Source organism: Macrotis lagotis, chromosome X, assembly GCF_037893015.1.
Source record: "Macrotis lagotis isolate mMagLag1 chromosome X, bilby.v1.9.chrom.fasta, whole genome shotgun sequence".
NCBI classification, from domain to species: domain Eukaryota; kingdom Metazoa; phylum Chordata; class Mammalia; order Peramelemorphia; family Peramelidae; genus Macrotis; species Macrotis lagotis.
Genome location: NC_133666.1, coordinates 652,912,918 through 652,938,061, shown reverse-complemented (window position 1 = coordinate 652,938,061; position 25,144 = coordinate 652,912,918). Strand labels below are relative to the sequence as shown.

Here is a 25,144-nt window from a genome sequence, read left to right as displayed (position 1 = left end):
TGGAGATAGTTCTAGATGAAAGGCAATCAGGGTTAAGTGATTTTCCCAAGGTCACATAGCTAGTAAGAGTCAAGTGTCTGAAGCCATACTCAAACTCCTGTCCTGACTCCAAGGCCAATCCACTGCACACCTAGCTGCCCTGACTCAACAAAGAAGAGTTACTATGAATACCATGAATGCGTATTTCTTCCCCTCCCCTTTCCCCTTCCTCATATGATAATAACTGACATTTACAAAAATTTTTTAATGTAAAGCACATTCATGTTTCCAACTCAGCTTATTTCCAACTAGGATTCCTGGAAATATCCCTTCCAAAAACCTATCTTACAAATTATTATAAAATAAATACAATAAAGTATCATTTATCTAAGTAATAATGTTAGTCAATAGAAGAGAGTTCATTTCAGCTCTAAAGACTTCAATGCTACCATTATATATAGGAGGACTAGAGTGACTGATCACTAGTCTATCAAACACAGCCCCCAAAGCCCAGGTCTTTGGAGATTCCAAATAAAAATAAACTCCCTCAGAGGGAGTAATCAAGGCAGTGGATTACAATCTATTTCATACACATGATTCTTTCTCATTTCAGAAGAGAGTTGGTCCCCACCTCCCATGACCTAGTGAGATCCTCAGAAAAGTAAATAGGAGTTGATGCATTCTTGTGAACACAACAGAGGTGGCAGGAGCAGGGTATAGGGAAGAAAATGGCACTGCCTAGTGATGATGCCAAGATGTGGCACCTAGGGGTTAGAGTGTGATAGCTAGAGTATTTGGGTGCCAGCTAAAGATAGTGACTTCTTGAGTCGCGGATTCTTTATATGTTCCCCTCTTAAATCATGGCTCTAAACATTCTCTAAATTAGAGAATTAGGGACTCCAATGAAGAAATAATCCCTAGAAATCCTTTGCTAAATCTGGTGGAGAAAAAAAGAGGCCTTGGCTTGGTTTATAGGCACATGGTACTATATGGGAGTCCCTGCTTCTGTGAAGACTCAAAGAAAGTTATAAATTTTCTCAAGGGGATTATCAGTGATGGTAGGAATGATAGTTTCTGTTGCCAGTGATGGATTGCTTGTAGGAATAGCTGAATTTATTTCCAATGGGATATCTATGCCGATAGGAATTGTGACCTTAGTGAGGGAAAGAGTCAAAGTCATGATATTTATGTCAAAAATGCATATACTTGTCCCACTATCCCTCTGAGGTTCTTCCTCCTGATGACAAAGCAAATATAATGGTAAAAACAGGTGAATTGGTTCCACTGTGGTCTCCTTAAGTGAAGGGGAAAGAACTGGGTCTGAGCTTTTGGTTGAGTCAAAAGTTGTGATATCTGCCAGAATGTTCCCAGAGGGAGAAAAGGTAATGTGAGGAGAGATGTTAGTGGTCTCTATAGCAAAGATAAAGGGGTCTTAGCATTCCTGTTATCAGAAGGGATCCTGACCTGACTCCTGCAATTATGGAAAGTGGTGATGGACATGATGTCAATCAATGTTAAGAAATTGGTAACTAAAAGACCTACTGTACCCAAACGTGAGCTTGATGGAGATTCTGTATCAGATGTTTTGGGAGGTTTGTGAGTAGGAACCTGGTGTCCCAGAAACTAAGATTAAACCTGAATCAGCATTGATTTCTATACTGAGGCCAAAAGTGGCTACAAGGTTGCAGGGCTTGTGCCCATGGTACTCTGTCCTTAGATGTCCTTGGATGTCTCCAGAACTAGTGCTGGAGACACATCATAGTAGATGTGACACCTTTGTAGCTTTCATAGTCATGAGGAGAATGGAGCCGATCCCCAAATCTGTCAGCAATACATCTCTGGTCCCCACCAAGTTTGAGCTAAAAATGTAGCAGAGGAGTTGGATACTCAAGTAGAACATTCAAGAAAGGATATGGTCATTGGTTCCTTCTCCTAAATGTGGAAGTTCAGGATGCTGAGCAGAGAGATAGGAAAAGTAGGGAGAATGTCTTTGACTTTGCTACTAAGAGTCAGAATACTCTCACTCCCTGGAATAGCTGAATTCATACTATCAGCCATGGGACTACTCCCTGAAGATGTTTTAAGGGTGACCGATGGAGAGTCCACAACCAATTAAGACCAATGCTTTGTCTACCCACAACTTCTACTGTATATGAGCCATGGGAAGATTGTATTTTCTGCAGTGCCAACCACAGAGACACTACCAAGGGAGGCTTCAGTTATGATTGCTGACTCCATGTGGGAGGAAGATAAGACTAATCTCTGTAAATCTATGCAATAGGCTAAGGTACTGTCCACATATAAGGCAGTGCTGGGCCTTCTTGTGAGTTGGCCGACTGTGGTCTCTTCAGAGTAGGAGTATCCATGTAGTTTTGTGCTGATCTCTGAGACTGCTGAATTTCATTCAGAAGATGGTTGTGCAGGTCACATCTATACTGGTCTTAATGCTGGTATTGGGAAGGGAGGAAGCCCTCAGTGGAAGTCATGAATCTGATTACCTCCTTGTCTCCACAATGGATAAGGGATAAGGGATCTGCCTCCCAGTAAAGGAAACAGGAATCATGGGGTCCAAAGAGGCAGAGAGTAATGGAGTAGCCCAGCTCCTGTCTCATGCTGAGGAATGCACAGGTCATTTCCTGAGACCAAGGAGTCTCCAGTTTTCTCATCTTGCTAGTGTGTTTTCCTGGATTGATGAGGGTTAAGGGAAGGAGAGTCTGTGGTCTCAGAGTTGGAGATAGGTACTATTATATGACCACAGATATAGTAACTGTATTTGTGCCTCCTCCCAGAGTACCTTGGGAATTTTTCAGGGTAGTTTGAAGACAGAAACATGGAACTGGGTTCAGGTCCTATCTCAGCCTGTGTGGTAGCAAATATTGTTTTTGTTGGGCTTGGAATAAAATATATCCCTGTGACTTTGCTAGTGAAGACTGGGTCAGATGGAGATAGATAGAAAGTTACCATAAAGGTACCTGTATGGGAGGAGTTGACTAGAATTGTCAACAAGCATTGACCAAACCTTGCTCTAATGGGGTGGCTGCTCTCAGTGTGACCATGGGGAAAGTAAAGGAAGTTGTCCCCTGAGGCTGGTCTGTAAAAGTGTCCTGGAACCTGGGATGGTTGTGACTTAAACTAGAGGCATACTTAGTAAAAAATCAGAACCCATATAGAAATTTCCTATAGAAATCTCAGGGGAATTTGGGACTCTTGAAAGAAAGGAGATGGTTTTTGTCTGCAGCAGAGGCCATGGGAGGCTGGGAGGCTGAGAAGAAGCTGAGCTAGGAGCTGTCTCTGTGGAGTTGACCACCATCGGTGTACCAAAAATACAGGTACCCATGATGGACAGAGCTGGTCTTTGAATTTTTCTTGCAGGGGATACATCCATGGGACTTGTTGCCATTATGCTCATATGGGGGGAGGGGGGGCTAAGAGATGGATTTGGTCGGGATGTGTGGAATTATTAATTAAGAGTGTTTGTGATTACCCCTCATAGGTATCCTCATTTCCTCTCAGGAGAGCTCCTCTATGTTCTTTGATAATATAGTTCCCAAAGCAGGTACCTCCTCCTTGAATACTTCCCTCAATCAAAATATCCTTCTCCAGATATTGAACCTGAAGTAGCAAACCTGGGAGTCCTGCAGGAGGTTTATTCTGACTTCTTCCTTTCATACTCTTTGTCAGCTCTCATCTGGACAAAACACCTCTGAATTAGCCCCCTGGGATGAGGGATGTTACTTCACTGCAGATATGGACTAACCAAGCCCTGGGCCCTGAGATAAGCAATAGACAAACCTTTACTTCTGAAAGTTCTCCAAAGGAAGAGTGGGTGTTTTAACACCAGGACTCATGATAAACACAGAGAAATGGGTCAAATAAAGCAACAGAAAAAAGAAAAAAGTAGAAATGTTTCCAGACAGCAATTTTATCCTAAGCACCACACACCCCCACACACACACACATAAAGCAGTTCAAGCAATCATGAAATGGAAAACTCCTAAGAGAAGAAAAAATATGGCCCAGGAGGAAAGAATTTTCGTTAAATAGAGAAAGCAGAAAGGAGACAACTTCTACTAACCTGAAACTCTGGAAGTTGGTGAGGACACCAGGGAGTCCCTTGATGGGGCAGTGGTACCATCAGGCAAAGAAATGTCTACAATGTGGGTTCTGGAAGTCAGACTCTCATTGTTTGCTATGGAAAAGGGAAATCAATCAGGTAGTCAATGAGTATTTATTGAATGATTAACAACTTCCCTGATGAAAAATGTGAGATAACAAAAATTGTGAGGGAACGGGTAAAGTAAGTTCTGTGTGTCTCCTTTCCATCCTTGCACTGGTCCTCACAGATCCCATCTTCTAGAGGCCAATCTTTTATCTTAACTAAATCACTTACCTAGAAGGTAAGTACCTAGAATGACAGTCAATTTGAGCCAAAAGGAAAGGAAGGGTGAAGAGGGAGATAAAAAAAAAAGAAGAGGGAAGGAGGAGCCTTATTTAGAGTCAAGAACAACATAGAAACTTCCCAGTTTCAGAAAAGGGACTTTGCCACTAAAGAATATAATACATGTGCTGAAGCCAAAATAGAGACTCTGAAAGGAGAGGGTCAGGCCATGATTCATTCCAGTTTCACATATCAACAGTGAGCTAATTTTACCCACCCCCATGAACTCTCAGGGGCAGCTAGGTGCTGCAGTGGATACAGCATCCCTCCTGAAGTCAGGAAGACTCAACTTCCTGAGTTCAAATGGAGAAGTCACTTAACCCTATTAAGTCTCAATTCCCTCATCTGTATAATGAGCTAGAGAAGGAAATGGAAAATTACTCCAGTATCTTTGCCATGAAAACCCCAAATTAGATCACAGAGAGTCAGACACGAGTGAAAAACAACTCATCAATAACATGGACTAAAAAGATTCTCAGAAAGAAAGGCAAGAGTTGATGCTTACTTGTCAATATAATGGAGCTTGCAGAAGCAGATCCTGTAGAAGGGACTATGCCTGCTTTGGAAGTGATGTCCATTGTAGGTGTGTCTTCTGGATGGGGGAAAATGGATGGCCTGACTGTTTTAATGTCATATGAAGATGGGGTGACTGCTGGAATTGTTATATCTTCTGTGCTCTTCTTGGATCCAGTAGTGGTGGCTAATTTCAGTGGGGATGTTGAAGGAGGAGCCATCCCAGGGGAAGATGAACTTGTCCAGGATGTGTGTTGGGAGAATAGAAGAGAGGAGTCTGGGCTGGGGCTGGGAGATACATTAGCCTGACTGAGGGTCTCTGCTTCTGGGGAATGACTAGAGGCAGGACTGGCAGCCTCACTGGAAGTGGTGCTCAGGAGAATGGGAATGTTCACATCTGATGTCATTGATTGGTCACTCACAGAAGTGGATAAACTTGTTGCTAATCCTGTATTTGTGTTTACAGAAGCTATGGTCTCTGTGATAGGAGAGCTAAAGGTCAGGCTGGTCCCCGATACTACTGCTGGGTCTATATTCTGCCCTGGAGACTCTGGGGTCCCTGCTACAGAAACTAAGCCAGGCAGACTTGTGTGCACATAGGCTACTGAATGGAAGTCATTTTCCTCTGTCATCTCCTCTGAGACAATGGACACACCAATGTTTGAAAAAGCGTTTGGCCCAATGGTTGTGACATCTATCATTTGACTCCCAGGAGTAGAAACGGTAAAGGAAGAAGGTCCATTGTTGTATTCTGGGGCAGAGATGGTAGCAAAAGATGGAAGGCTATCCCACAATCCAGGGCTGAGAGTAGAAGTTGGCTTAGCCTCAGTAATTGTGGCAAGGGGTGATAGAGATTCTTTGTCAATCATTGATGGGATGTTTGTGAGAGAGGAATATGGTGTCCCAGGAAATGAGTTTGAATCAGATCCAACAAAAGCTTCTGTCTCTTGATAGACAGAGCTGGCCTCTGTTGGTGCTATGCTGAAAGGAGATGTGGCCTTAGTCAGAAAAGTAGCTGAAGTCATGGGGAGGTTGGTCCCTGAAACTGTGCCACTATCTTTATCAGAAACAGATGTACTTGTCCCTGCAGATGTAGAGGTTCCACTTCCTGAAGAAGAAAAGATAGATGCAGGGGCAGAAGTAACTGAGCCAGTGTGTGTTTCCACTGTGGTCTCCGTTAGTGGAGGGAACAGAACTATGCCTGAGCTTGTGGCTAGGTTAAAAGCTGTGACATCTGTCAGGTAGCTCCCAGAGTGAGAAAAGGTCATGTGGGGAGATAGGTTAGTGGTCTCTGTGGCAGAGATGGTCCTAATAAATGAAGGGGTCTCCAACATGCTTGTGGTCAAAAGGGATGCTGAATTGGTCTCTGTGATTGTGGAAAGTGGTGACAGGGATGCTGTGTCAGTTAGTGTTGGGAGCTTGGTAACTGAGGGATCCACTGTCCCAGAAGTTGAGCTTGCTGGAGATTCTGTATCAGACATTGTTGGAAGGTTTGGAAGGGAGGGACTTGATGTTGGAGCAACTGAGGTTAACCCTGATTCAACATTGGCTTCTATACCTGTTGGTAAGGGAGTCTTTGGGGACACAGGGCTTGTCCCTGTGGGTGCTTTGCCCTCAGAAGCAGCTGGAATGCCTCCTGAACTAGTGCTGGGAGGTTCAGTTGACCTCCTTTCAGTGCCCTTTCCTATCAGAGTAGATGGGACACCTTTCACTGCAGCTTCCCTAGTTGTGACATCAAGGTTCGTGTCCTCAGGCATGGGGGTTGTCTGTGAGGAGATTTTGGGGGTGACTGAAATTGGAGTCCAAAATCTATTAAGACCAGTACTTAAAAAAGTCATGGCTTCAACTGTTGTAGTGAGCCATGGGATAGTTGTGCTTTCTTCTGTTCCAGCCATTGAGAAACTATGGGAAGAAACTTCAGCTACTGTTGTTGGCTCCAGTCGAGAAAGAGTCTCTGGCCCAAGACTTGTCCCTGGAACACTTGAGCTATGACCTAGGGTGGTAGTGTCCACAGAGGAGTCAGTGCTGGAACCAGTGGTTGTACCTGTGACTTGGCCCCCTGGAGTCTTGACAGAAATAGAGGAGCCATAGGAACCCATGCTGTTCTCAGAACCTGTAGGGCTGTCTACTGAACTTGCCTCAGCCAGGAGAAAGGTGGTAGAGGCCACACCTGGGCTGATCTGTGGGCCCCTAGTAGGGTGGAAACTTTCAGTAGAAGCCATGGAACTAGTTACCTCCTCAGGATTTGGAGTCTCCATAGAGGAGAAGGAGGTAATGTCTGGTCTCTCCTCCTCAGGTAGCAAAACAGGAGACTTGGTACCCAAGGAGACAGAGAGGTCTAAAAGGGTGGTGGAATAACCTGTTCTGTGTCCCATATTTGGAGAGCCATGGGAGGTCTTGCTTCCAGCTCTGGAAGTCTCCAGGGTCCCCATGGAACTAGTGTGCACTCTGGGAGTAATGAGATTGTCCGAAGTTCCTGTAAGCACAGGGATAGTGGTGGACCCAGCTCTAAACCCTGAGCTCCCTCCTATGGATGGCACAACTGTGACTGTCCTTCCCTCCTCAGGCAACAGGGTAGTGAAAGGCAGCTCAGCTGAGTGGGAGTCAGTCCCTGTCTGAGCCTCTGTCTTCTCTGGGGTGGTGGAAGTCATTATGTGTGTTCTAAGGGAAATGGAGGGGGTATCTGTGATGTTGCTAGTGGAGCCTGGGTCAGACGAAGACAGAACAAGTGTCTGGCTGCTTGTCTGCCCCAAAACAGAGATTCCGGTATGGAAGGAGGCCCCTGGAAGAGTCTTAGCATGCTTCGTGGTGTCTGAGTGCCTCTCTGTTATGGTGACTGCACTAGGGCTGGTCGTAGGGGAAAAGGAGGAAATTATCCCTTGTGTGCTAGCCTCTAAGGAAGCACTGGAATCTGGGATACCATGGAGTTCAGCTGAAGTAGGAGCAAGTGGGAGGGAATCAGTTATCAGAGTTATGCCAGCAGAAGACTCAAGGGTTGTGGCAGCCAGAGAGGATGTGGTTATCGAGGGTGACTCCAGATCTTGGTTCCCTGGAGCAGAGCCCATGGGGAGGCTGGTGGACTGAACAAAGGTTGAGCCAGAATCTAGGGGCACAGTCTCTAGGGGCACAGTCACTGCTGGCACCCCCAAAGTGAAAGGTCCCACGTTGGATGCACCCACAGGAAAACTGGTGGGCTCTGTGTCCTCTCTGCTTGCAGAGGATGAATCCCTGGTACCTTCTGCCAATGGGCTGCTTCTGGACAGTCCTGTGTCTAAAAGAGGGGATTGGTTGGCACATGTGGAAGAGTCTAGTGAGATGCTTTGAAATCCCTCTCATGAGTGAGCCTCATTTCCTCTCTACAGACTTTTTCATGTTCTAGATTATTCTCTTCATTCCAAGCTCCATTATTTACTCTCCCTCCCATACTCACCATGGTACCTCCTCCAGGACAAGCACATTCAACACTCAAAAACTGAGCTCAGCTATGATACTGATATGGAGAGGGCTTAGTCTTGGAATAGAGTTAGACTTCTTCAGACTTTTCTTCAGTATGCTCTCAGAACCTTCTCAGCTGCACAGACCATCTCCAATCCCCTTCCTCTGGCTCATCCTTCAGACTGGAAGATACTATACACTTACCACTGTGCACCTTTCTAAAACATACCCATAGACAATCAATAGACAAGTCTTTGCTTCCTCATCACACTACAAAGAAAAGATGTCTATATCTTCAATTGTGAAGAAATAGAGAAGCAGTAAAAGACTTCCCATAGAGAAACCAAGGAATACAAAATGAAAAAGTTCATAAGAATCAAAAATAAGGTGCAAAGTCCCCAAGACACAAGAAGAGCATAGCAAATATACATGAGATGGACAATTCCCCAAAGCAAGAAACTGAGTTTGGATGAAGGATTGTCTCAGAGAAATCAGAGGAGTGATTCTTACTGACCTGATGCCTTGACAGTGGTGGTGGGCATGTGAGACTCACTGGCTGGAGATCTGGTACCTTCCTGTGAGGTGAAGTCTGCGATATGGGTACTGGGATCTAGGCTCTCCCCATTTTCTATAAAAATGGGAAAATAGTCACTTTGTCAGTCAATAAACATGTATTGAGTCTGACTCTAGGCCAGGTAGAGGCCCATCAGAAATGAAGAGCATAAAAAGACTTAAAGCTTCGCAGAGGCTCATAAAGATAATCTGTTTGTCTTTGGCCACACTTCCTTGAAATGTCTGACCAAAGGGAAGACATGGTGAGCATCATTTCAACCATGAGGCTACACTCACCCACAGGGTGGAAAAGTAGAATGTCCACCAGTAGCCAGAACTCGAGGCTATGGAAAGAGGCCCTGAGGAAAAACTATCGGGGCAAACTATGGCAGCTTTTTAAATATATGTCTGCTACCAACCTAAAGGCAGAAATGAATCAACCTCCCCACTCAAATTTGATCCTCCAAAGGAGGAGGAAGAAATGCTCATTAAAGAATAGGCCCATAGTGGAAGGACCACAGACTGAGCCAAAGATTGTACCTGATGGGGAAATGATGTTCACTGGAGCTGTGGTCCCTAAGTGGGAAGTGCCAGATGTCCCGAGGGTCTCCATGTCTGTGGGAGATGATATTAATGACCTGGTTGTTTTATCTTCTGTATTCTTCTCTGACCCAGTGGTGGTGTAAAATATCAATAGGGACTCAGAGGATGGCTCTGATGAATGGACAGAAACATGGTGGGTGGCTCCAGCCAAGGTGCTGTCCAGCAGGTTGGGAAGGCTGGTGACTGGAGCCATAGGTTGACTGCTCACAGAGGTAGAGAAAGATGTCCATGAACCACTATCTGTAGAGATGGAAACCCGGGTCTCTGTCAGGGGAGGGTTTAGGGTGAAACCATTGACCAATGTTGTGGTTAGACCTATACCCTCAGGGTTCATCTTTTCCTCTGGAGTCCCAGAAGACCCTGGGGACCCTGTTGCAACAACTGTACCAATGAAGTTTGGCAATTTGGTGCCCAGAGAGGCAGCTGAACTGAAAGGAGTTTCCTCAGTGACCTTCTCTGAGGTGGACAAAGAATCATCTGAATTGGTTGCTGGCCTAGATGTAGAGATATCTGTGATGAAGTTTGTGGGACTCAAAGCAGTGGTTCTAGGAGAAGATGCCCTTTTGTTCTCTGATGTGAACATGGAAGAAGGGCTGAGCCCTGTGACTGGAGCAAGAGGTGAAGGTGACCAGGTTTCTGCAACTGTATCAGGGGGTAAAGGAGATTTGGTATCAGTAATTGTCGGCAGATCAGTGACTGGGGGAATTGATGTGCCAAAAGCTGATATGAAACCTGAGGGAGTTTTTGTGCCTGTAAAAAGGAAAGCATCCTGGGAAATGTAGCTTGTCCCTGTGGATACTGTGTCTTGCAAGGAGACTGGGATCTCTCCCAGGTTGGTACTGGGCTCTTGACTCAATCTTCCTTCAATATCTTCTCCCATCACAGCTGCTGGACTATTTATGGTTGAACTTTCTACTATTGGAGTGGTCAAGGAAAGAGGTGAATTGGTCTCTGAACTCCTAAGCAACATTTCATGGGTTCTACTCCCTTTCCAAGATGAGCTAACAACAATAGAAGATGAAACTGGTTCTCCAGTACTTGTGTCTGAAGACACTGATCCTAGAGGAAATGATGAGGTCACTGAAACAGCTGGGCTAGTCCCTCCTCCTGAAGATGAGCTCTCAACATATGGTACAAAGGTAGGAGAGATAAGGAGAGCATCTCTGATCTGACCAGTGGGAATCACATTTGGACCCTCTGTCCATGGGACAGCTGAACTCTTGTCATCCACCATGGGGATGCTCCCTGAGGAAGCTTCAGGGGTGACTGGTGTGGGAGTCCAGAGCAAATGAAGGCCTGTGCTCAGTATACTCGTAGTGGGTTCAACTAGAGTAGAAAGCCAAGGGACGCTTGGACTTTCATCTGAAACAGACACAGAGACACTGTTGGAAGAGGCTTCAGCTGCAGTCATTGGCTCCAGGCCAAAGGATGTCTGTGCCTCAAGATTGGTTCCTGAGGTACCTGAGCTAGGACCTAAGGTGGTATCCACAGGTGATTCAGTTCTGGAACCAGAGATTCCATCTGTCACTTGCCCAGCTGTGGTCTCTGCAGAGATCAAGGAGCCATAGGAATCTGTGCTATTCTCAGAGCCTGTAGGTCTACCAATTGAATATGGCTCAGGCTGGAGGATGGTGGTAGAGACCACATCTAGACTGGGCAGTGTGACTGTAGTGGGGAAGAAACTTTCAGCAGAAGCCATGGAACTGGTCTCCTCCTTAGGATTTAGGGTGTTCACAGAAATGAAGGAGGCAGCATCTGTCTTCTGTTCCCCAGTCCTGGCAATAGGAGCCATAGTACCCAAGGAGGCAGGGGCTAAAAGGGTTGTAGAATAACTCATCCTATGTCCCACACTAGGGGAGTCAAAGGAGGTCTTTCTCCCAGTCCAAGAAGTCACAAGGGTTCCCATGGAATTGGTAGGCACTCTGGGAGGGATGGGAGTGCTCAAAGGCCCTGTGGTCATAAGTTTGGTAGTAGACACAACTTCAAGACCTGTTCTCCTTTCCATGAATGGTGTAACTGTTACTGTTCCTCCTTCCTCAGGGGATGAGCTTTGACTCTGGCTAGGAAAAGACCTAGGTACAGTCTCTGTCTGAAGCTCTGGATTCTCTGGGATGTTGGAAGTCATTGTATGTATTGTGGGGGGAAGGGAGGTTATCTCTTTGACTTTGCTAATGAAATCTGGAACAGAGGAAGACATAGCAGGTGTCTGACTGCTTGTTTGCCCTGAAGCAGACATCCCAGTATGGAAGGAGTCCCTGGAAGGAGTCTGTGCATGCTTCATGGGGTCAGGGTTCCTCCCTGTTGTGGTGACTGCACTAGGGTTGGTCATGGGGGAAAAGGAAGAAACTGTCCCTGGTGGGCTGGAGCCTGGGATGCCCTGCAGATCATCTGAAATAGGAACCTGTGGGAGCAAACTAGTGGTCAGAGTCACATCAGCAGAAGACTCAAAGGCAGTGTGGGTTTCTGCAGGAGAGGACATGATCATCGTGGTTATCTCCAGACCTTGGCTCTCTGAAGCAGAGCCCATGGGGAGGCTGGTGGACTGAGTAGATGCTGAGTCAAGGGAGATGGTCATTGCTGGTGTCCAAAAAGTGGAAGTTCCCATGGTGGATGCAGCCACAGGCAGGCTGGTGGGTGCCATGTCATCTCTGCTTGCAGGGGTTAAATCCCTGCTGCTGAATGGTCCTGGGTCTAAAAGAGGGAATTGGTTGGCACATGAGGAAGAGTCTAGTGGAGTGCTTAGAAATCACCCTCACAGTGACCCTCATCTCCTCTACAAAATTCCTTCCAGTTTTGGAATAAGATTCTCCTCTCTAAGCTGCAATATTCACTGTCTCTGAGGTTCCCTATGGCACCTGTTCCAGGATAAGCACTTCATCACTCAAAGCTCTCTCTGAGCTCAGCTCTGATTATGCCATAGAGAGGGCTTAGATCAATTCTTGATCACATAATGTTTGACCTTCATTTTTGAAGAAGACCACATCAGGCTTGTTGTGCTATGACAAGCCTGTGAATTTGAGTGGGGGGGGGGGGGGACTGTGCTAAGTCACCAGTGTCACTCTCTTCCCCAGAGCCATCTGAGTCCAGTAGCCAGATATGAATCAGGAAGACTGGAGATGGCCCTGGATGTGAGACAATCAGGGTTAAATGACTTGCCCAAGGTCAAATGGTTAGTAAGAGTCAAGTGTCTGAAGTTAAGTGTCCTCTTGACTCCAAGATCAGTGCCCTATCCCCTGTGGCACCTAGCCAAAGGAGGTCAATCACAAGGCTTTTCCTGACCACTCTTCAACTGGTTCCCAGTCCCTTCTCAGCTGCACAGATCAACTCCTCCAAAATCCTTCCTCTGACTCATCTTCTGTAGGCTATCAGATGCCATCTACTTATAGCTTCTGAAGCACCCTTGCACAAACAATAGACAAACTTCTGTTTCCCCATCATTCTCTCAAGGAAAGACTCCACATTTGCCATCATGAAGGAATAGAGGAGTGAAAGACTTCTCATAGAAAAACCAAAAAAGACAGAACTGAAATGCTCTCAGATGTTGAAAATAATGTGCAGTCACCAAGACCTAAGAAGAGCACCACAAATATTCATGAGACAGAATGCATCAAAGAGAAAAACCAAGATGTGATAAAGGATTGGCCACCAGTAGAAGGAGAGGAGTGATTCTTACTGACCTGTTGCTCTGACAGTGGTGGTGGACATGAGGAGCTCACTGACTGGAGATCTGATACTTTCCTGTGAGGTTCCTGGACCCAGACTTTCACCAATTCCTATAAAAATGGGAAGTCAGTCAATCTGTCAGTCAACAAGCATGTATTGAGGCAGAGATGAAGCATCAGATGATATGAAGTATCATGAAAAGACTTAAGGCCTCCCAGAGGTTCCTACAAATCATCTCTGTGTCTTTGGCCACGCCTTCACTTCCAAATATTGTTCTGAGGGTCCCACTCTCCACAGTGCAATACTACCTGAAGCAACTGACCAGAATGAGGACATGAAATTTCTGCCCAGATGATAGAAAGAGTCATTTCAGCCACAAAGATTACAAAACTACTCTTGCCCTCAGGATAGAGAATTAGAATGACCACCAGAAGCCAGGGCTCTTGAGTAAACAAAAATAGAGACTTTAAGGAGTAATTCTCAAGGCAAAGTAGAACTTTTTCTTAAATACAAATGGCTTCTTCCCACAAGTTAAAAATGAATCAACCTCCTCACTCAAACTGGATCTTACACCAGGAAAAAAATTCATGCTCACATGGGAACAGGACTGAGGTGAAAGGACCAGTCCAGTGACTGGACAAAGGATTGTACCTGATGGGTAAGTGATGTCTACTCGGACTGTGTTATCTGAGTTGAAAGGGCTAGATGTCCATTGGGTGTCCATGTTCCTTGAAGATGACATGAATGACTTGGTTGGTCCATCTTCTGTGTTCTTCTCTGACACAGTGATAGCAGAGTATATCAATGGGGATACAGAGAATGTGGCCATCCCAGGGGTAGAGGTGCTTTTCCAGGCTGGGGATTGGATCAACACAGCAGAGGAGTCTGGGGTAGGTCTGGACAACCCAAGAGTACTAGCTTCTGAGGGATGGACAGTAACAAGACTGGCAGTTCCAATCAAAGTGGTGTCCAACAGGTTGGGACTTCTGGTGTCAGTTACCACAGAATTAGAGAAAGGTGTCCATGATCCAACATTTGTGCTGATTGAAAACTGAGTCTCTGTCAAGTTTGGGCTGAGGGTAAGGCCACTGTCTGATGTTGTGGCCAGGCCTGTGTCCTGGAGGCTTGTTTTCTCCTCTGGAGACCTAAGAGACCCTAGGGACCCTGTGGCAACAGATGAACCTATAAAACTTGGCACTGTGGTGCCCAGAGAGGCAGCTGAACTGGAAACCATTTCCTTGTTGATTCCCTCTGAGAAGGTGGACACGACTCTATTGGTGATTGGTCCCAAAGCTAAGACATCTGTCTTGAACCTTGTGGGAGTAGAAGTAGTAGTCCTGGGAGAAGATGTTCCTTTGTTCTCTGATATGGACATGGAAGAAATAAATGAAGGGCTGAGCCATATGACTGGAGCAAGAGGTGGACCTGACCTTGATTCTTCAGCTGTGCCAGACTCTAATGGAGATTTGTTATCAGTCATTGTTGGCAGGTCAGTGACTGAGGGACTAGATGTGTCGGCCATAGATCTTAAACCTAAGGAAGCTTCAGTATCCACAACAAGGGATACTTCCTGAGGAATATGACTTGTCTCTGTGAGTACTGTATCCATTGAGGCTGGGATCTCTCCCTGGATGGTGCTGGGATGTTGACTCAATCTCCCTTCAGTGCCCTCTCCTGTCACAGTAGCTAGGACATCTTTGGTTGAACCTTCTACTATTGGAGTGGTCAAGGAAGGTGATGAGTTTGTCCCTGAACCCATAGCTACCACTGCCCTCCCATTGAGAACTAACAGTCATAGAAGATGAAACTTGTGCTATAGTACCAGTATCTGAAGCTGGTGAGTGCAAAGATAAGGATGTGATCATTGAAAAACTGGGGATAATCCCTCTTCCTGAAGTTGGGTTCTCAGTATATAGGGCAGAGGCAGGAGAGGTAAGGAGAGGATCTCTGATCTGACTAGGAGGAGTCGCATTTGGAGGCTCAGTCCCTGGGACTTCTAATGTCATACCATCCACCATAATGCTGCTCCCTGAGGAGACTTCAGAGGTGGCTGCTGTGGAAGTCCAGAGCCAGAGAAGGCCTGTATTTAGCACACTTTTAGAGGCTTCAGCTGTGGTAGAAAGCCAGGGCTCAGTTGGGCTTTCATCTGCTCCAGACACAGGGATACTTTTGGCAGAGGGTTCAGCTATGGTCATTGGCCCCAAGTCAGAGGATGTCTCCACCCCAAGACTGGTCCTTGGACCTAAGGTGGGGTCCTCAGAAGAGACCCTTCTTGAACCACTGGCTGCACCTGTGACTTGCTCCAATATGGTCTCTGTAGAAATCAAGGAGCCATAAGAATCCATATTGTTCACAGAGCCTGTAGGGTTGCCTGGTGAACTTGACTCAGTCATGAGGAAAGTGTGGGGGACTGTAGTAGGGAGGAAACTTTCAGTAGAAGTCACAGAACTGGCTGCTTCCTCAGGATTTGGGGTCTCCATAAAGGAGAGGGAGGCAACAACTGTCTTGTATTCTCTGGTCCTAGGACCAGCAGTCTCAGTGCCCAGGGAGGCAGAGGGGACTAAAAGGGTAGTAGAATAACCCATCCTATTTCCCATACTATGAGAGGAAAGGGAGATCTTTCTTCCAGTCCAGGTAGCCTCAATGGTCCCCATAGAACTCCCAGAAGAGCTGGGAGTACTTGAAGACTTTGTAGGCACAAGAATGATGGTGGTCAGAACCTCAAGCCCTGTGCTCCCTCCTATGGATGGTGTTGGTGTGGCTGTGACTGTTCCTTCTTCCTCAGAGGATGAGGTCTTACTCAGGTTAGTTAAAGGTCGCCCAGTTGAACTAGGGTTAGCCACTCTCTGAGCCTCTGACATCTTGGGGATGGTGGAAGCCACTGCAGCTGTCAAGATGGAAATGGTGGGTATCTCTGTGACTTTGCTAGTGGTATCTGGATCAGAGGAAGACAGAGTCAGTGTCTGACTGCTTGTCTTCCCTGAAGCAGTGATCCCAGGATAGAAGGAATCCCTTGTAGGAGTCTCTGCATGCTTTGTAGTATCAGCATGCCTCCTTGTGGTGGGAGGACTGGTCAAGGGAGAAGAGTAAGAACTTGTTCTTTGTGATCTGGTGTCTAAGGGAACAGTGGTCAGAGTCATCTCAGTAGAAGACCTGGGGGAAGTGAGGGTCCCTGCCAGAAAGGACAAGGTTGTCATGGGTGTCTTCAGACCATGACTCTCTGCAACAGAGCCCACAGGGAGGTTGGTGGACTGAGAAGAGGCTGCACCAGAATCTATCTTTACAGGGACAGTCACTGCTGGTGTCCTAAAAGTGGAGAGTCCCATGGTGGATGCAGCCACAAGCAGGCTGGTGGGGAACATGTCCTCTCTGCTGGCAGGAGATGGATCCTTGTCCCCTGCTACCATTGGGTTGCTGCTAGACAGTCCTGTGCCTAAAAGAGGGGATTGGTTGACAAATGTGGAAGAGCCTAGTGGGGTACGTGGGAACTACCCGTATGGTGAATGGCATCTCTTCCCTGCAAGGCTCTTTCCTCTTAAATAGCAATCCCCTCTCTAAGCTCTACTCTTCACTCTCCTTCCCAGATTCACCCCCTAGATAAGCATTTTCATCACACTAAGCTCTCTGCTGTTGACTTAAGCCTAAACTCACCTCTGATGCTCACACAAACCACTAGAGTGGGAGTCCATCATTCTTTGCCCCAATGCATGTTCTCTATTCTCTCACTCCCTTCTCAGTTGCACCAACCACCTCCTCTAAGCCCCTTCCTCTGGCCTTCCTTCATAGACTAGGTGATGCCACCCACTTCACTTACACACCATCCTACAACACACTAATAAAAAGCAATAGATAAATCTCAGCTTTCCCTCCATTGACCAAAGGAAAAGAGTCCATACTTTCAATCATGAAGGAACAGAGAAGGAAAAGACTTCCAAGAAAGAAACGAAGAAAGACAGAATGAAAATATTCCAGGAATTGAAAATAACATGAAAAATCCCTATGACCCAAGAAGAGCACAGCAAATATGTGTGAGACAAAGAACTCCATGAAAAGGAAAATCAAGCCCAGAAGGAGGATTATACACACTAGCAGAAGCAGAGGTGACTCTTACTAACCTGATACACTGACACTGGTGGTGGCTACAAGGGGATCACTGGCTGGAGAGGTGGTACTTTCCTTTGAGGTGAAGTCGGCAATGTGGGTGCTAGGACCTAGGTTCTGATCAGTTCCTGTTAAAATTGGAAATCAGTTAATCTTTCAGTCAACAAACATATAGTGACTAATCCAGGCAGAGAAACTTGTGAGACATGATACAGTATGAAAAGGTTTAAGGCCTTACAGAGACTTACAGACATCTTGGGTTATATCATCCCTTGAAAACACATCCTGAAAGTGTCTCACTCATCATAACCAAATTCTGCATCCTACCAAAGCAGAATGAGGACATGAAATTTCTGCCCAGACAATGGTAGGGTCATTTCATCCACAAAGATCACAAGGATGCCCTTGCCCATAGGGTAGAGATGTTGAGTGATCACCAGAAGCCAGGTCTTTGAGTAACCACAAATAGAGGTTCCAAGGAACAACCTCAGGGAAAGGTTTGCCTACATCATAAAGACACATTTGATTCTTACATTAAGGGAGAAAATAGTCAACCTCTCCGCTGAGACTGGATCTTCCACGGGGAAGGAGGTGGTCATGCTCAGTTGGGAATATGACCAAAGCGGAAAGACCAAGTAGGGAACCAAAGACTGTACCCAATATCCAAGTGATGTCCTCTGGGAGTATGGTCCATGAGTGGGAAGGGGCAGATGTCCATGGGGTCACCATGTCCATTAAAGATGGTATGAATGGTCCAGTTATTCTATCTTCTGTTTTCTTCCCTGAACCAGTGGTAGTGGGAAATATCGAGGACCCAGGGGAAGGGGCCATCCCCGTGGCAGAGGTGCTTGTCCAGGTTGGGAACTGGGAACAGAAGTGGAGTCTGGGCTAGATCTAGACAACCCAGGACAACCTTCTTCTGAGGAATGGACAGAGACAAGGCTGGTGGTTCCAGGCAAAGTACTGTCCAGAAGGTTGGGAATGTTGCTGTCTGGTGTCACTGGTTGATTGCTCACAGAGGTAGAAAAAGGTGTCCATGAGCCAGCATCTGTGGTGGTGGAAACCTGTGTCTCTGTTAGGGAAGGGATGAAGGGGAGACCACTGTCTGATGCTGTGCTCAGACCTGTGCCCTGAGGACTCATATTGTCTTCTTGGGGCCCAGGAGACCCTGGGGACCATGCTGTAGTAGCTGTGCCAATGAAGTCTGGCAGTCTGGTGCCCAGAGAGGCAGCTGAACTAGAAGCTATTTCCTGACTGGTCTTCTCTGAGAAGGGAGATATAGCACTATCTGACTTGGTGATTGGCCCAGATATCAAAACATCTAATATGAAGCTGGTGGGACTCAGAGTGATCCTAGGACCATTGTTCTCTGATGTGGATATGGTAGAAGTGAATGAAGGGCTGAGCCATTTGACAGGAGCAAGGGGAGAAGCTGACTTGGCTTCTCCAACCATGTGAGGGGTTAATAACAATTTGGTATCAGTTGTTGCCAGGTTAGTGACTGGAAGATTTGTTGTTTCAGTAGCAAAACTAAAACCTGAGAGAGCTTCTGTGCTTATACCAAGGGATAGCTCCTGGGGAATACGGGTTATACCCCTAGTTTCTGTATCCTTTGAGAAGGTTAGGATCTCTCCCAGACTGGCACTAGACTCGACTCAATCTCCCTTCATTGCCCACTCCTGTGACGATAGCTAGAACATCTCCGGTTGAACCTTCTATTATTGGAGTGGTGAAGGACTGGAGTGGGTTGATTTCTGAGCCTGTAGGCAATACCTCATAGGCTCTACTCCCCTCCCAGGGGGAACTAACAATAAGAAAAGATGAAACTGGTGCTCCACTGCTGGTGGTCGAAGATGTTGATCCTACAGACAAGGATGTGGTCATAGAAGAAACAAGGCTAGGCCCTCTTCCTGAAGTTGGGCTCTCAGTATGTGGGAAAGAGGTAGGAGAGGTGAGGAAGAGATTTCTGAGCTTACTGCTGGGAGTCAGATTTGGCCTCTCAGCCCCTGGAATGGCTGAAGTCATGCCATCAGCCATGGGACTCCTCCTTGAAGAGATTTCAGGGGTGGCTAATGTAGGAGTCCAGAGCCAATTAAATGTTGTGCTTAGGAGTCCCACTGAAGTTTCAGATGGAGACAAAAGCCAAGGGACAGTTGAAGCTTCATCCATTCCAGTCACAGAGACCCTACCAGAAGAAGTTTCAGCTATGATTGTTGACTCCGGATGAGAGGAAGTCTCTGCAGTAAGACTGGTCCCCAGAATACCTGAGATAGGGCCTAAAGTGGTAGCCAGAGGGGAGCCAGTGTGGAAAACCATTGATGTACCTTTGACTTGATCAACTGGGGTCTCTGCAGAGATCAAGGAGCCATAGGAAGCCTTGCTGGTTTCTGAGACCTGAGGGCTGCCTACTGAATTTGACTCAGTCTGGAGGACAGAGGTGGAGGTCATAACAGGACTTGACTTTGTGCTGGTAATGGGGAGGGAGCCTGCAGTAGATGCCAGGTGATCAACCCCATTCTCAGGATACAGGATCTCTTCTGAGGCTGTAGATGGAGATGGAGCATCTATTCTTGGTTCCATAGTAAAGCTAGCAGGAGTTATGGTGCCCAAGGAGGCAGAAGGGACTAGGAAAGTAGTGGAACAGAGGGTCATTCTTTCAGTCCAAGGAGTCTTCAGAGTCCCCTTATTACTGGTAGGCTCTCCGGGAGTGATCTGAGTAAGTTCTGTGGGTTCAGAGATGCTGCTAGGTAAAATGCTGATCCCTGTGCTTCCTCTCATAGATGGAACCACTGTTCTCAGGCCTCTTTCTATAGGAGATAAAGTCTTAATCATGGTAGCAAAAGGCAGCCCAGATTAACTAGGTTCAATCCCTGGCTGAGACTCTGGCTTCCCTAGGATGGTGGAAGCTACTGGCTGTGTTCTGATTGAACTGGGGAAGATGCTTGTGACTTCACTAGTGGAGACTGGGGCTGAGGAAAACAGGGCAAGTGTCTGGCTGCTTGATTGCCCTGAAGCAGAGATTCCAGTATGAAAGTTATCTCCTAGAGGAGTTTCTGCATGCTTTGTGGAGTGAGGATGTCTCCCTGTGGTGGCAGTTGTACTAGGACTAGTTGTGGGGGGAAAGGAGGAAAGTGTTCTTTGTGTGATGGCATTTAAGGGAGAACTGGAGCCTGGAATGCCCTGGAAATCAACTGAAGTAGGAGCAAGGGGGAGGGAAGTGGGGTCTCCTGCCAGAGAGGACATTGTCATCCTGGATGTCTCAAGACATTGGCTGCTTGGAGCAGAGCCCACAGGGAGACTGAAGGACTGAGCAGACACTGAGCCAGGTGTTGATTCTAGGGTCATGGTCACTGCCACTGTCCTGAAAGTAGAAAGTCCCATGGAAGATGTAGCCACAGGCAAGCTGGTGACCTCCATTTTCTTTCTGCTTTATAGGGGATGGATCTTTGTTAAATGCTGCCATGGGGCTGCTGCTGGACAGTCCTGTGCCTAAAAGAGGGGATTGGTTGGCAGAAGTGGAAGATCTAATGGGGTGCTTGGGAATCACCCTTACAGTGAACTTCATGTCTTCTCTGCAGCATCCTTTCCTCTTTTGAGACAACACTTCCGTTTCCAAGCTACACACTTCACTCTTTTTCCCATGCCCACTATGCTCACCTCCTCACTTTCATCATGCAAAGCTCTCTGCCCCTGATTGTATACCTGAACTCACCTCTGATGCTCAAATTACTATGGAAATGACTTAGACTGGGAGTCTTATCACTCTGCTTGCCCCAAACCTCATTTATGTGCTCTTAGTACCTTCTCGGTTGCTCCAATCACCTCCTACAATACCTTTCCTCTGGTATTCCTTCATAAGCTGAGTAATGCCACTTACTTATCAAATTCACACCATCCTACAACACACCCACAGCAAGCAATAGATAAATCTCAACTTTCCCACCATCCACCAAAGGAAAATAGTCCATACTTTCAATCATGAAGGAACAGAGAAGAAGAAGACTTCCCACAGAGAAACAAAGACAGACAGAATGAAAATATTCCCAGGAATGGAAAATAATGTGCAAAATCCCCATGACCCAAGAAGAGCACACCAAATATCCATGAAACAAAGAACTCCATGAAGAGGAAAACCAAGGCCAGATGAAGGATTATCCACTAGCAGAAGCAGAGATGTGACTCTTACTAACCTGATACACTGACGGCGGTGGTGGACATAAGGGTATCAGTGGCTGGAGAGTTTGAATTGATGTCTGCAATGTGGGTACTGAGACCTAGGCTCTGACCAATTCCTGTTAAAACAGGATATCAGTTAATCTTTCAGTCAATTAACAAGTATTGAGTAATGACTCTAAGCCAGGGAGAGAGACTTGTTAGACGTGATGCAAAATGAAAAAACTTGGGGTATCTTGGGTCACACCATCCTTTCCAAACACAGTCTGAAGAATCTTACTTGCCATAGGCAAATTCTGGATCCTGCCGAAGGAAAATGAGGTCAGGCAATTTCTGCCCAGATGATGAGAAGGGTCATTTCATCCACAAAGACCACAAGGTTGCCCTTGCCAATAGGGTAGAGAACTAGAAAAAGCCAGGTCTTTGAATAAACAAAAATAGAGGCCCCAAGGAACAATGCTCAGGGGAAGATTTGCCTACTTCATGAAGACATTTTTGATTCTTACATTAAGGGAGAAATAAATCAACCTCCCCACTGAGATTGAATCTTCCACAGGGGAAGGAGGTGGACATGCTAAATTGGGAATGTGACCAAAGTGGAAGGACCAGAGAGAGAACCAAAACTGTACCCGATATGAAAGTGATGTCTTCTGGGAATGTGGTCCATGAGTGGGAAGGGGCAGATGTCCATGGGGTCACCATTTCCACTGAAGATGGTGTGAATGGCCCAGTTGTTCTATCTTCTGTATTCTTCTCTAAACCAGTAGTAGTGGGAAATATCGAGGACTCAGAGGATGGGGTCATCCCCAGGGCAGAGGTGCTTGTCCAGCTTGGGGACTGGATAAACACAGAAGTAGAGTCTGGGCTAGGTCTGGACAACCTAGGAATACCTTCTTCTGAGGAATGGACAGAGACAAGGCTGGTGGCTTCAGGCAAAGTGCTGTCCAGAAGGTTTGGAATGCTGGTGTCTGCTGTCACTGGTTGACTGCTCACAGAGGCAGAAAAAGGTGTCCATGAGCCAGCAACTGTGGTGGCGGAAACCTGTGTCTCTGTTAGGGGATGGCTGAAGGGGAAGCCACTGTCTGATGCTGTGCTCAGACCTGTGCCCTGAGGTCTTATATTCTCCTCTTGGGGCCCAGGAGATCCTAGGGACACTGCTGTAGTAGCTGTGCCAATGATGCCTGGCAGTCTTGTACCCAGAGAGGCAGCTGAACTAGAAGATATTTCCCAACTGGTCTTCTCTGAGAAGGGAGATATAGCACTATCTGACTTGGTGATTGGCCCAGATATTGAAACATCTAATATTAGGCTGGTGGGACTCAAAGAAGAGATCCCAGGAGAAGATGCTCCATTGTTCTCTGATGTGGACATGGTAGAAGTGAATGAAGGGCTGAGCCTTGTGACAGGAGCAAGGGGAGAAGCTGACCTGGATTCTCCAACTGTGCCAGATGTTAATGGAGATTTGGTATCAGTCATTGTTGGCAGGTCAGTGACTGGGTGACTTGATGAACCAGTAGCAAAACTGAGACCTGAGGGAGCTTCTGTGCTCATAAGAAGGGATACCTCCTGAGGAATATGGGTTGGTCCTCTAGTTTCTGTGTCCTTTGAGGAGGCTGTAATCTCTCCCAGACTGGTCCTGGGTTCCTGACTCAATCTCCCTTCAGTGTCATCTCCTGTCACAGTAACTGGAACATCTCTGGTTGTACCTTCTACTATTGGAGTAAACAAGGACAGAGCTGCGTTGGTCCCTGAACCTGTAGACAATACCTCATCAGCTCCACTCCCCTTCCTGGCTGAGCTAACAATCATAGGTGGTGAAACTGTTGTTCCAGTACTGCTGTCTGAAGATGGTGATCCTACAGACAAGGATGTGGTCATAGAAGAAATGAGACTAGCCCCTCCTCCTGAAGTTGGGCTCTCAGTATGTGACGAGGAGGTAGGAGAGGTAAAGGGGGGATCTATGATCTCACTAGTGGGAGTCAGATTTGGACTCTCAGTCCCTGAGATGTCTGATGTCATGCCATCAATCATGGGGCTCCTCCCTGAGGAGACTTCAGGGGTGGATGCTGTGGGAGTCCAAAGCCAACTAAAGGTTGTGCTTAGCATTCTCACAGTGTTTTCAGATGGGGAAGAAGATGGGGAAGATGGTGAAGAAAGCCAAGGGATGGTTGAAGTTTCATCCAATCCAGTCACATAGGCACTATGAGTAGAGGTTTCAGCTATTAATGTTGACTGCAAATGAGAGGAAGTCTCTGCACCAAGTCTGGTTCCCAGAACAACTGAGCTATGACCTGATGTGGTATCCACAGGGGAGTAAGTGTGGAAACCAGTTGATGTACCTTTGACTTGATCAACTGTGGCCTCTACAGAGATCAAGGAGCCATAGGAATCCTTGCTGATTTCTGAGCCTTGAGGGCTGCCTACAGAATTTGACTCAGTCTGGAGAAGGGATGTGGAGGTCACAACAGGACTTGACTTTGGGCTGGTAGTGGGGAGAAAGTCCTCAGTAGATGACAAGTGATCGACTCTATTCTCAGGATACAGCATCCCCTCTGTGGCTGGAGATGGAGATAGAACATCTACTCTTGGTTTCCTCATGAAGCTAACAGGAGTCATGGTGCCCAAGGAGGCAGGGGGGACTAGGAAAGTCGTGGAATATTCAACTTCTTGCCTCATGCTGGTGGAGCCAGAGGGGGTCATTCTTTCAGTCCAAGGAGTCTTCAGAGTCCCCTTGTTACTGGTAGGCTCTCCTGGAGTGATCTGGGTACGTTCTGTGGGTTCAGAGATGGTGCTAGGTACAATCCTGATCCTTGTGCTTCTTTCCATGGGTGGAACTGCTGTACTTGGGCCTCTTTCTACAAGAGATAAAGTCTTATCCATGGTAGCAGAAGTCAGCCCAGCAGACCCAGGTTCAGTCCTTGTCTGAGCCTCTGACTTCCCTGAGAAGGTGGAAGCTACTGTCTGGGTCATGATTGAACTGGGTAAGATGCTTGTGACTTTACTAGTGAATCCTGGGGCCAAGGAAGACAGTGCAAAGGTCTGGCTGCTTGACTGCCGTGAAGGAGAGATCCCAGTATGAAAGTGGTCTCCTAGAGGAGTGTTTGCATGCTTTGTGAAGTGAGAATGTCTCCCTGATGTGGTGGCTGCACTAGGGATGGCTATGGGGGAAAGGGGAGAAATTGTGCCTTGTGTAATAATATCTATGGGAGCACTGGAGCCTGGCATGACCTGGAAATCAACTGAAGTAGGAGGGAGGGAAGGGGGGTCTCTTGCCAGAGAGGACATGGTCATCTTGGATATCTCAAGACTTTGACTGATTGGAGCAGACCCCACAGGGAGACTGGAGGACTGAGCAGACACTGAGCCAGGCATTGTCTCTAGGGTCATGGTCACTGCTGCTGTCCTGAAAGTGGAAGGTCCCATGGTAGATGTACCCACAGGCATGCTGCTGGGTTCCATGTCCTCTCTGTTGGCAGGGGATGAATCCTTGCTCCCTGCTGCCACTGGGTTGCTGCTGGACAGTCCTGCATCTAAAAGAGGGGATTGATTGACAAAAGTGGAAGTTCTATAGGGTGCTTGGGAATCACCCTTAGAGTGAGCCTCATCTCCTCTATGCAAGATGTTATTCTCTGTTGAGCCGACACTCTCCTCTCCAAGCTCCACTCTTCATTCTCTCTCCCATGCTCA

General features: G+C 46.8%; 2 protein-coding genes across 31 annotated transcripts in view; both read right to left on the bottom strand.

The window, feature by feature from the left end:
• The window catches only part of MUC16 (mucin 16, cell surface associated), a 210,977-nt gene that overhangs the window by 135,547 nt on the left and 50,286 nt on the right, over positions 1–25,144 (bottom strand). For 22 of the 30 annotated variants that reach the window (XM_074204972.1, XM_074204993.1, XM_074204994.1 and 19 more), the window contains 8 exons: positions 22,087–24,987; positions 21,475–21,576; positions 17,299–17,412; positions 13,198–13,293; positions 9,458–12,211; positions 8,880–8,993; positions 4,923–8,201; positions 4,055–4,168 (listed from right to left, as the gene is read on the bottom strand). In XM_074204972.1, the coding sequence (XP_074061073.1) occupies positions 4,055–4,168; positions 4,923–8,201; positions 8,880–8,993; positions 9,458–12,211; positions 13,198–13,293; positions 17,299–17,412; positions 21,475–21,576; positions 22,087–24,987 (9,474 nt within the window). The remainder of the gene's footprint in view (positions 1–4,054; positions 4,169–4,922; positions 8,202–8,879; positions 8,994–9,457; positions 12,212–13,197; positions 13,294–17,298; positions 17,413–21,474; positions 21,577–22,086; positions 24,988–25,144) is intronic. The other 8 variants (XM_074204998.1, XM_074204995.1, XM_074204983.1 and 5 more) reach the window with 6 other exon arrangements.
• On the bottom strand, positions 18,856–21,468 carry LOC141501205 (uncharacterized). The gene has a single exon (XM_074204999.1). The coding sequence runs from the start codon at positions 20,114–20,116 to the stop codon at positions 18,929–18,931; it is 1,188 nt and encodes a 395-aa protein (XP_074061100.1). The 5' UTR covers positions 20,117–21,468; the 3' UTR covers positions 18,856–18,928.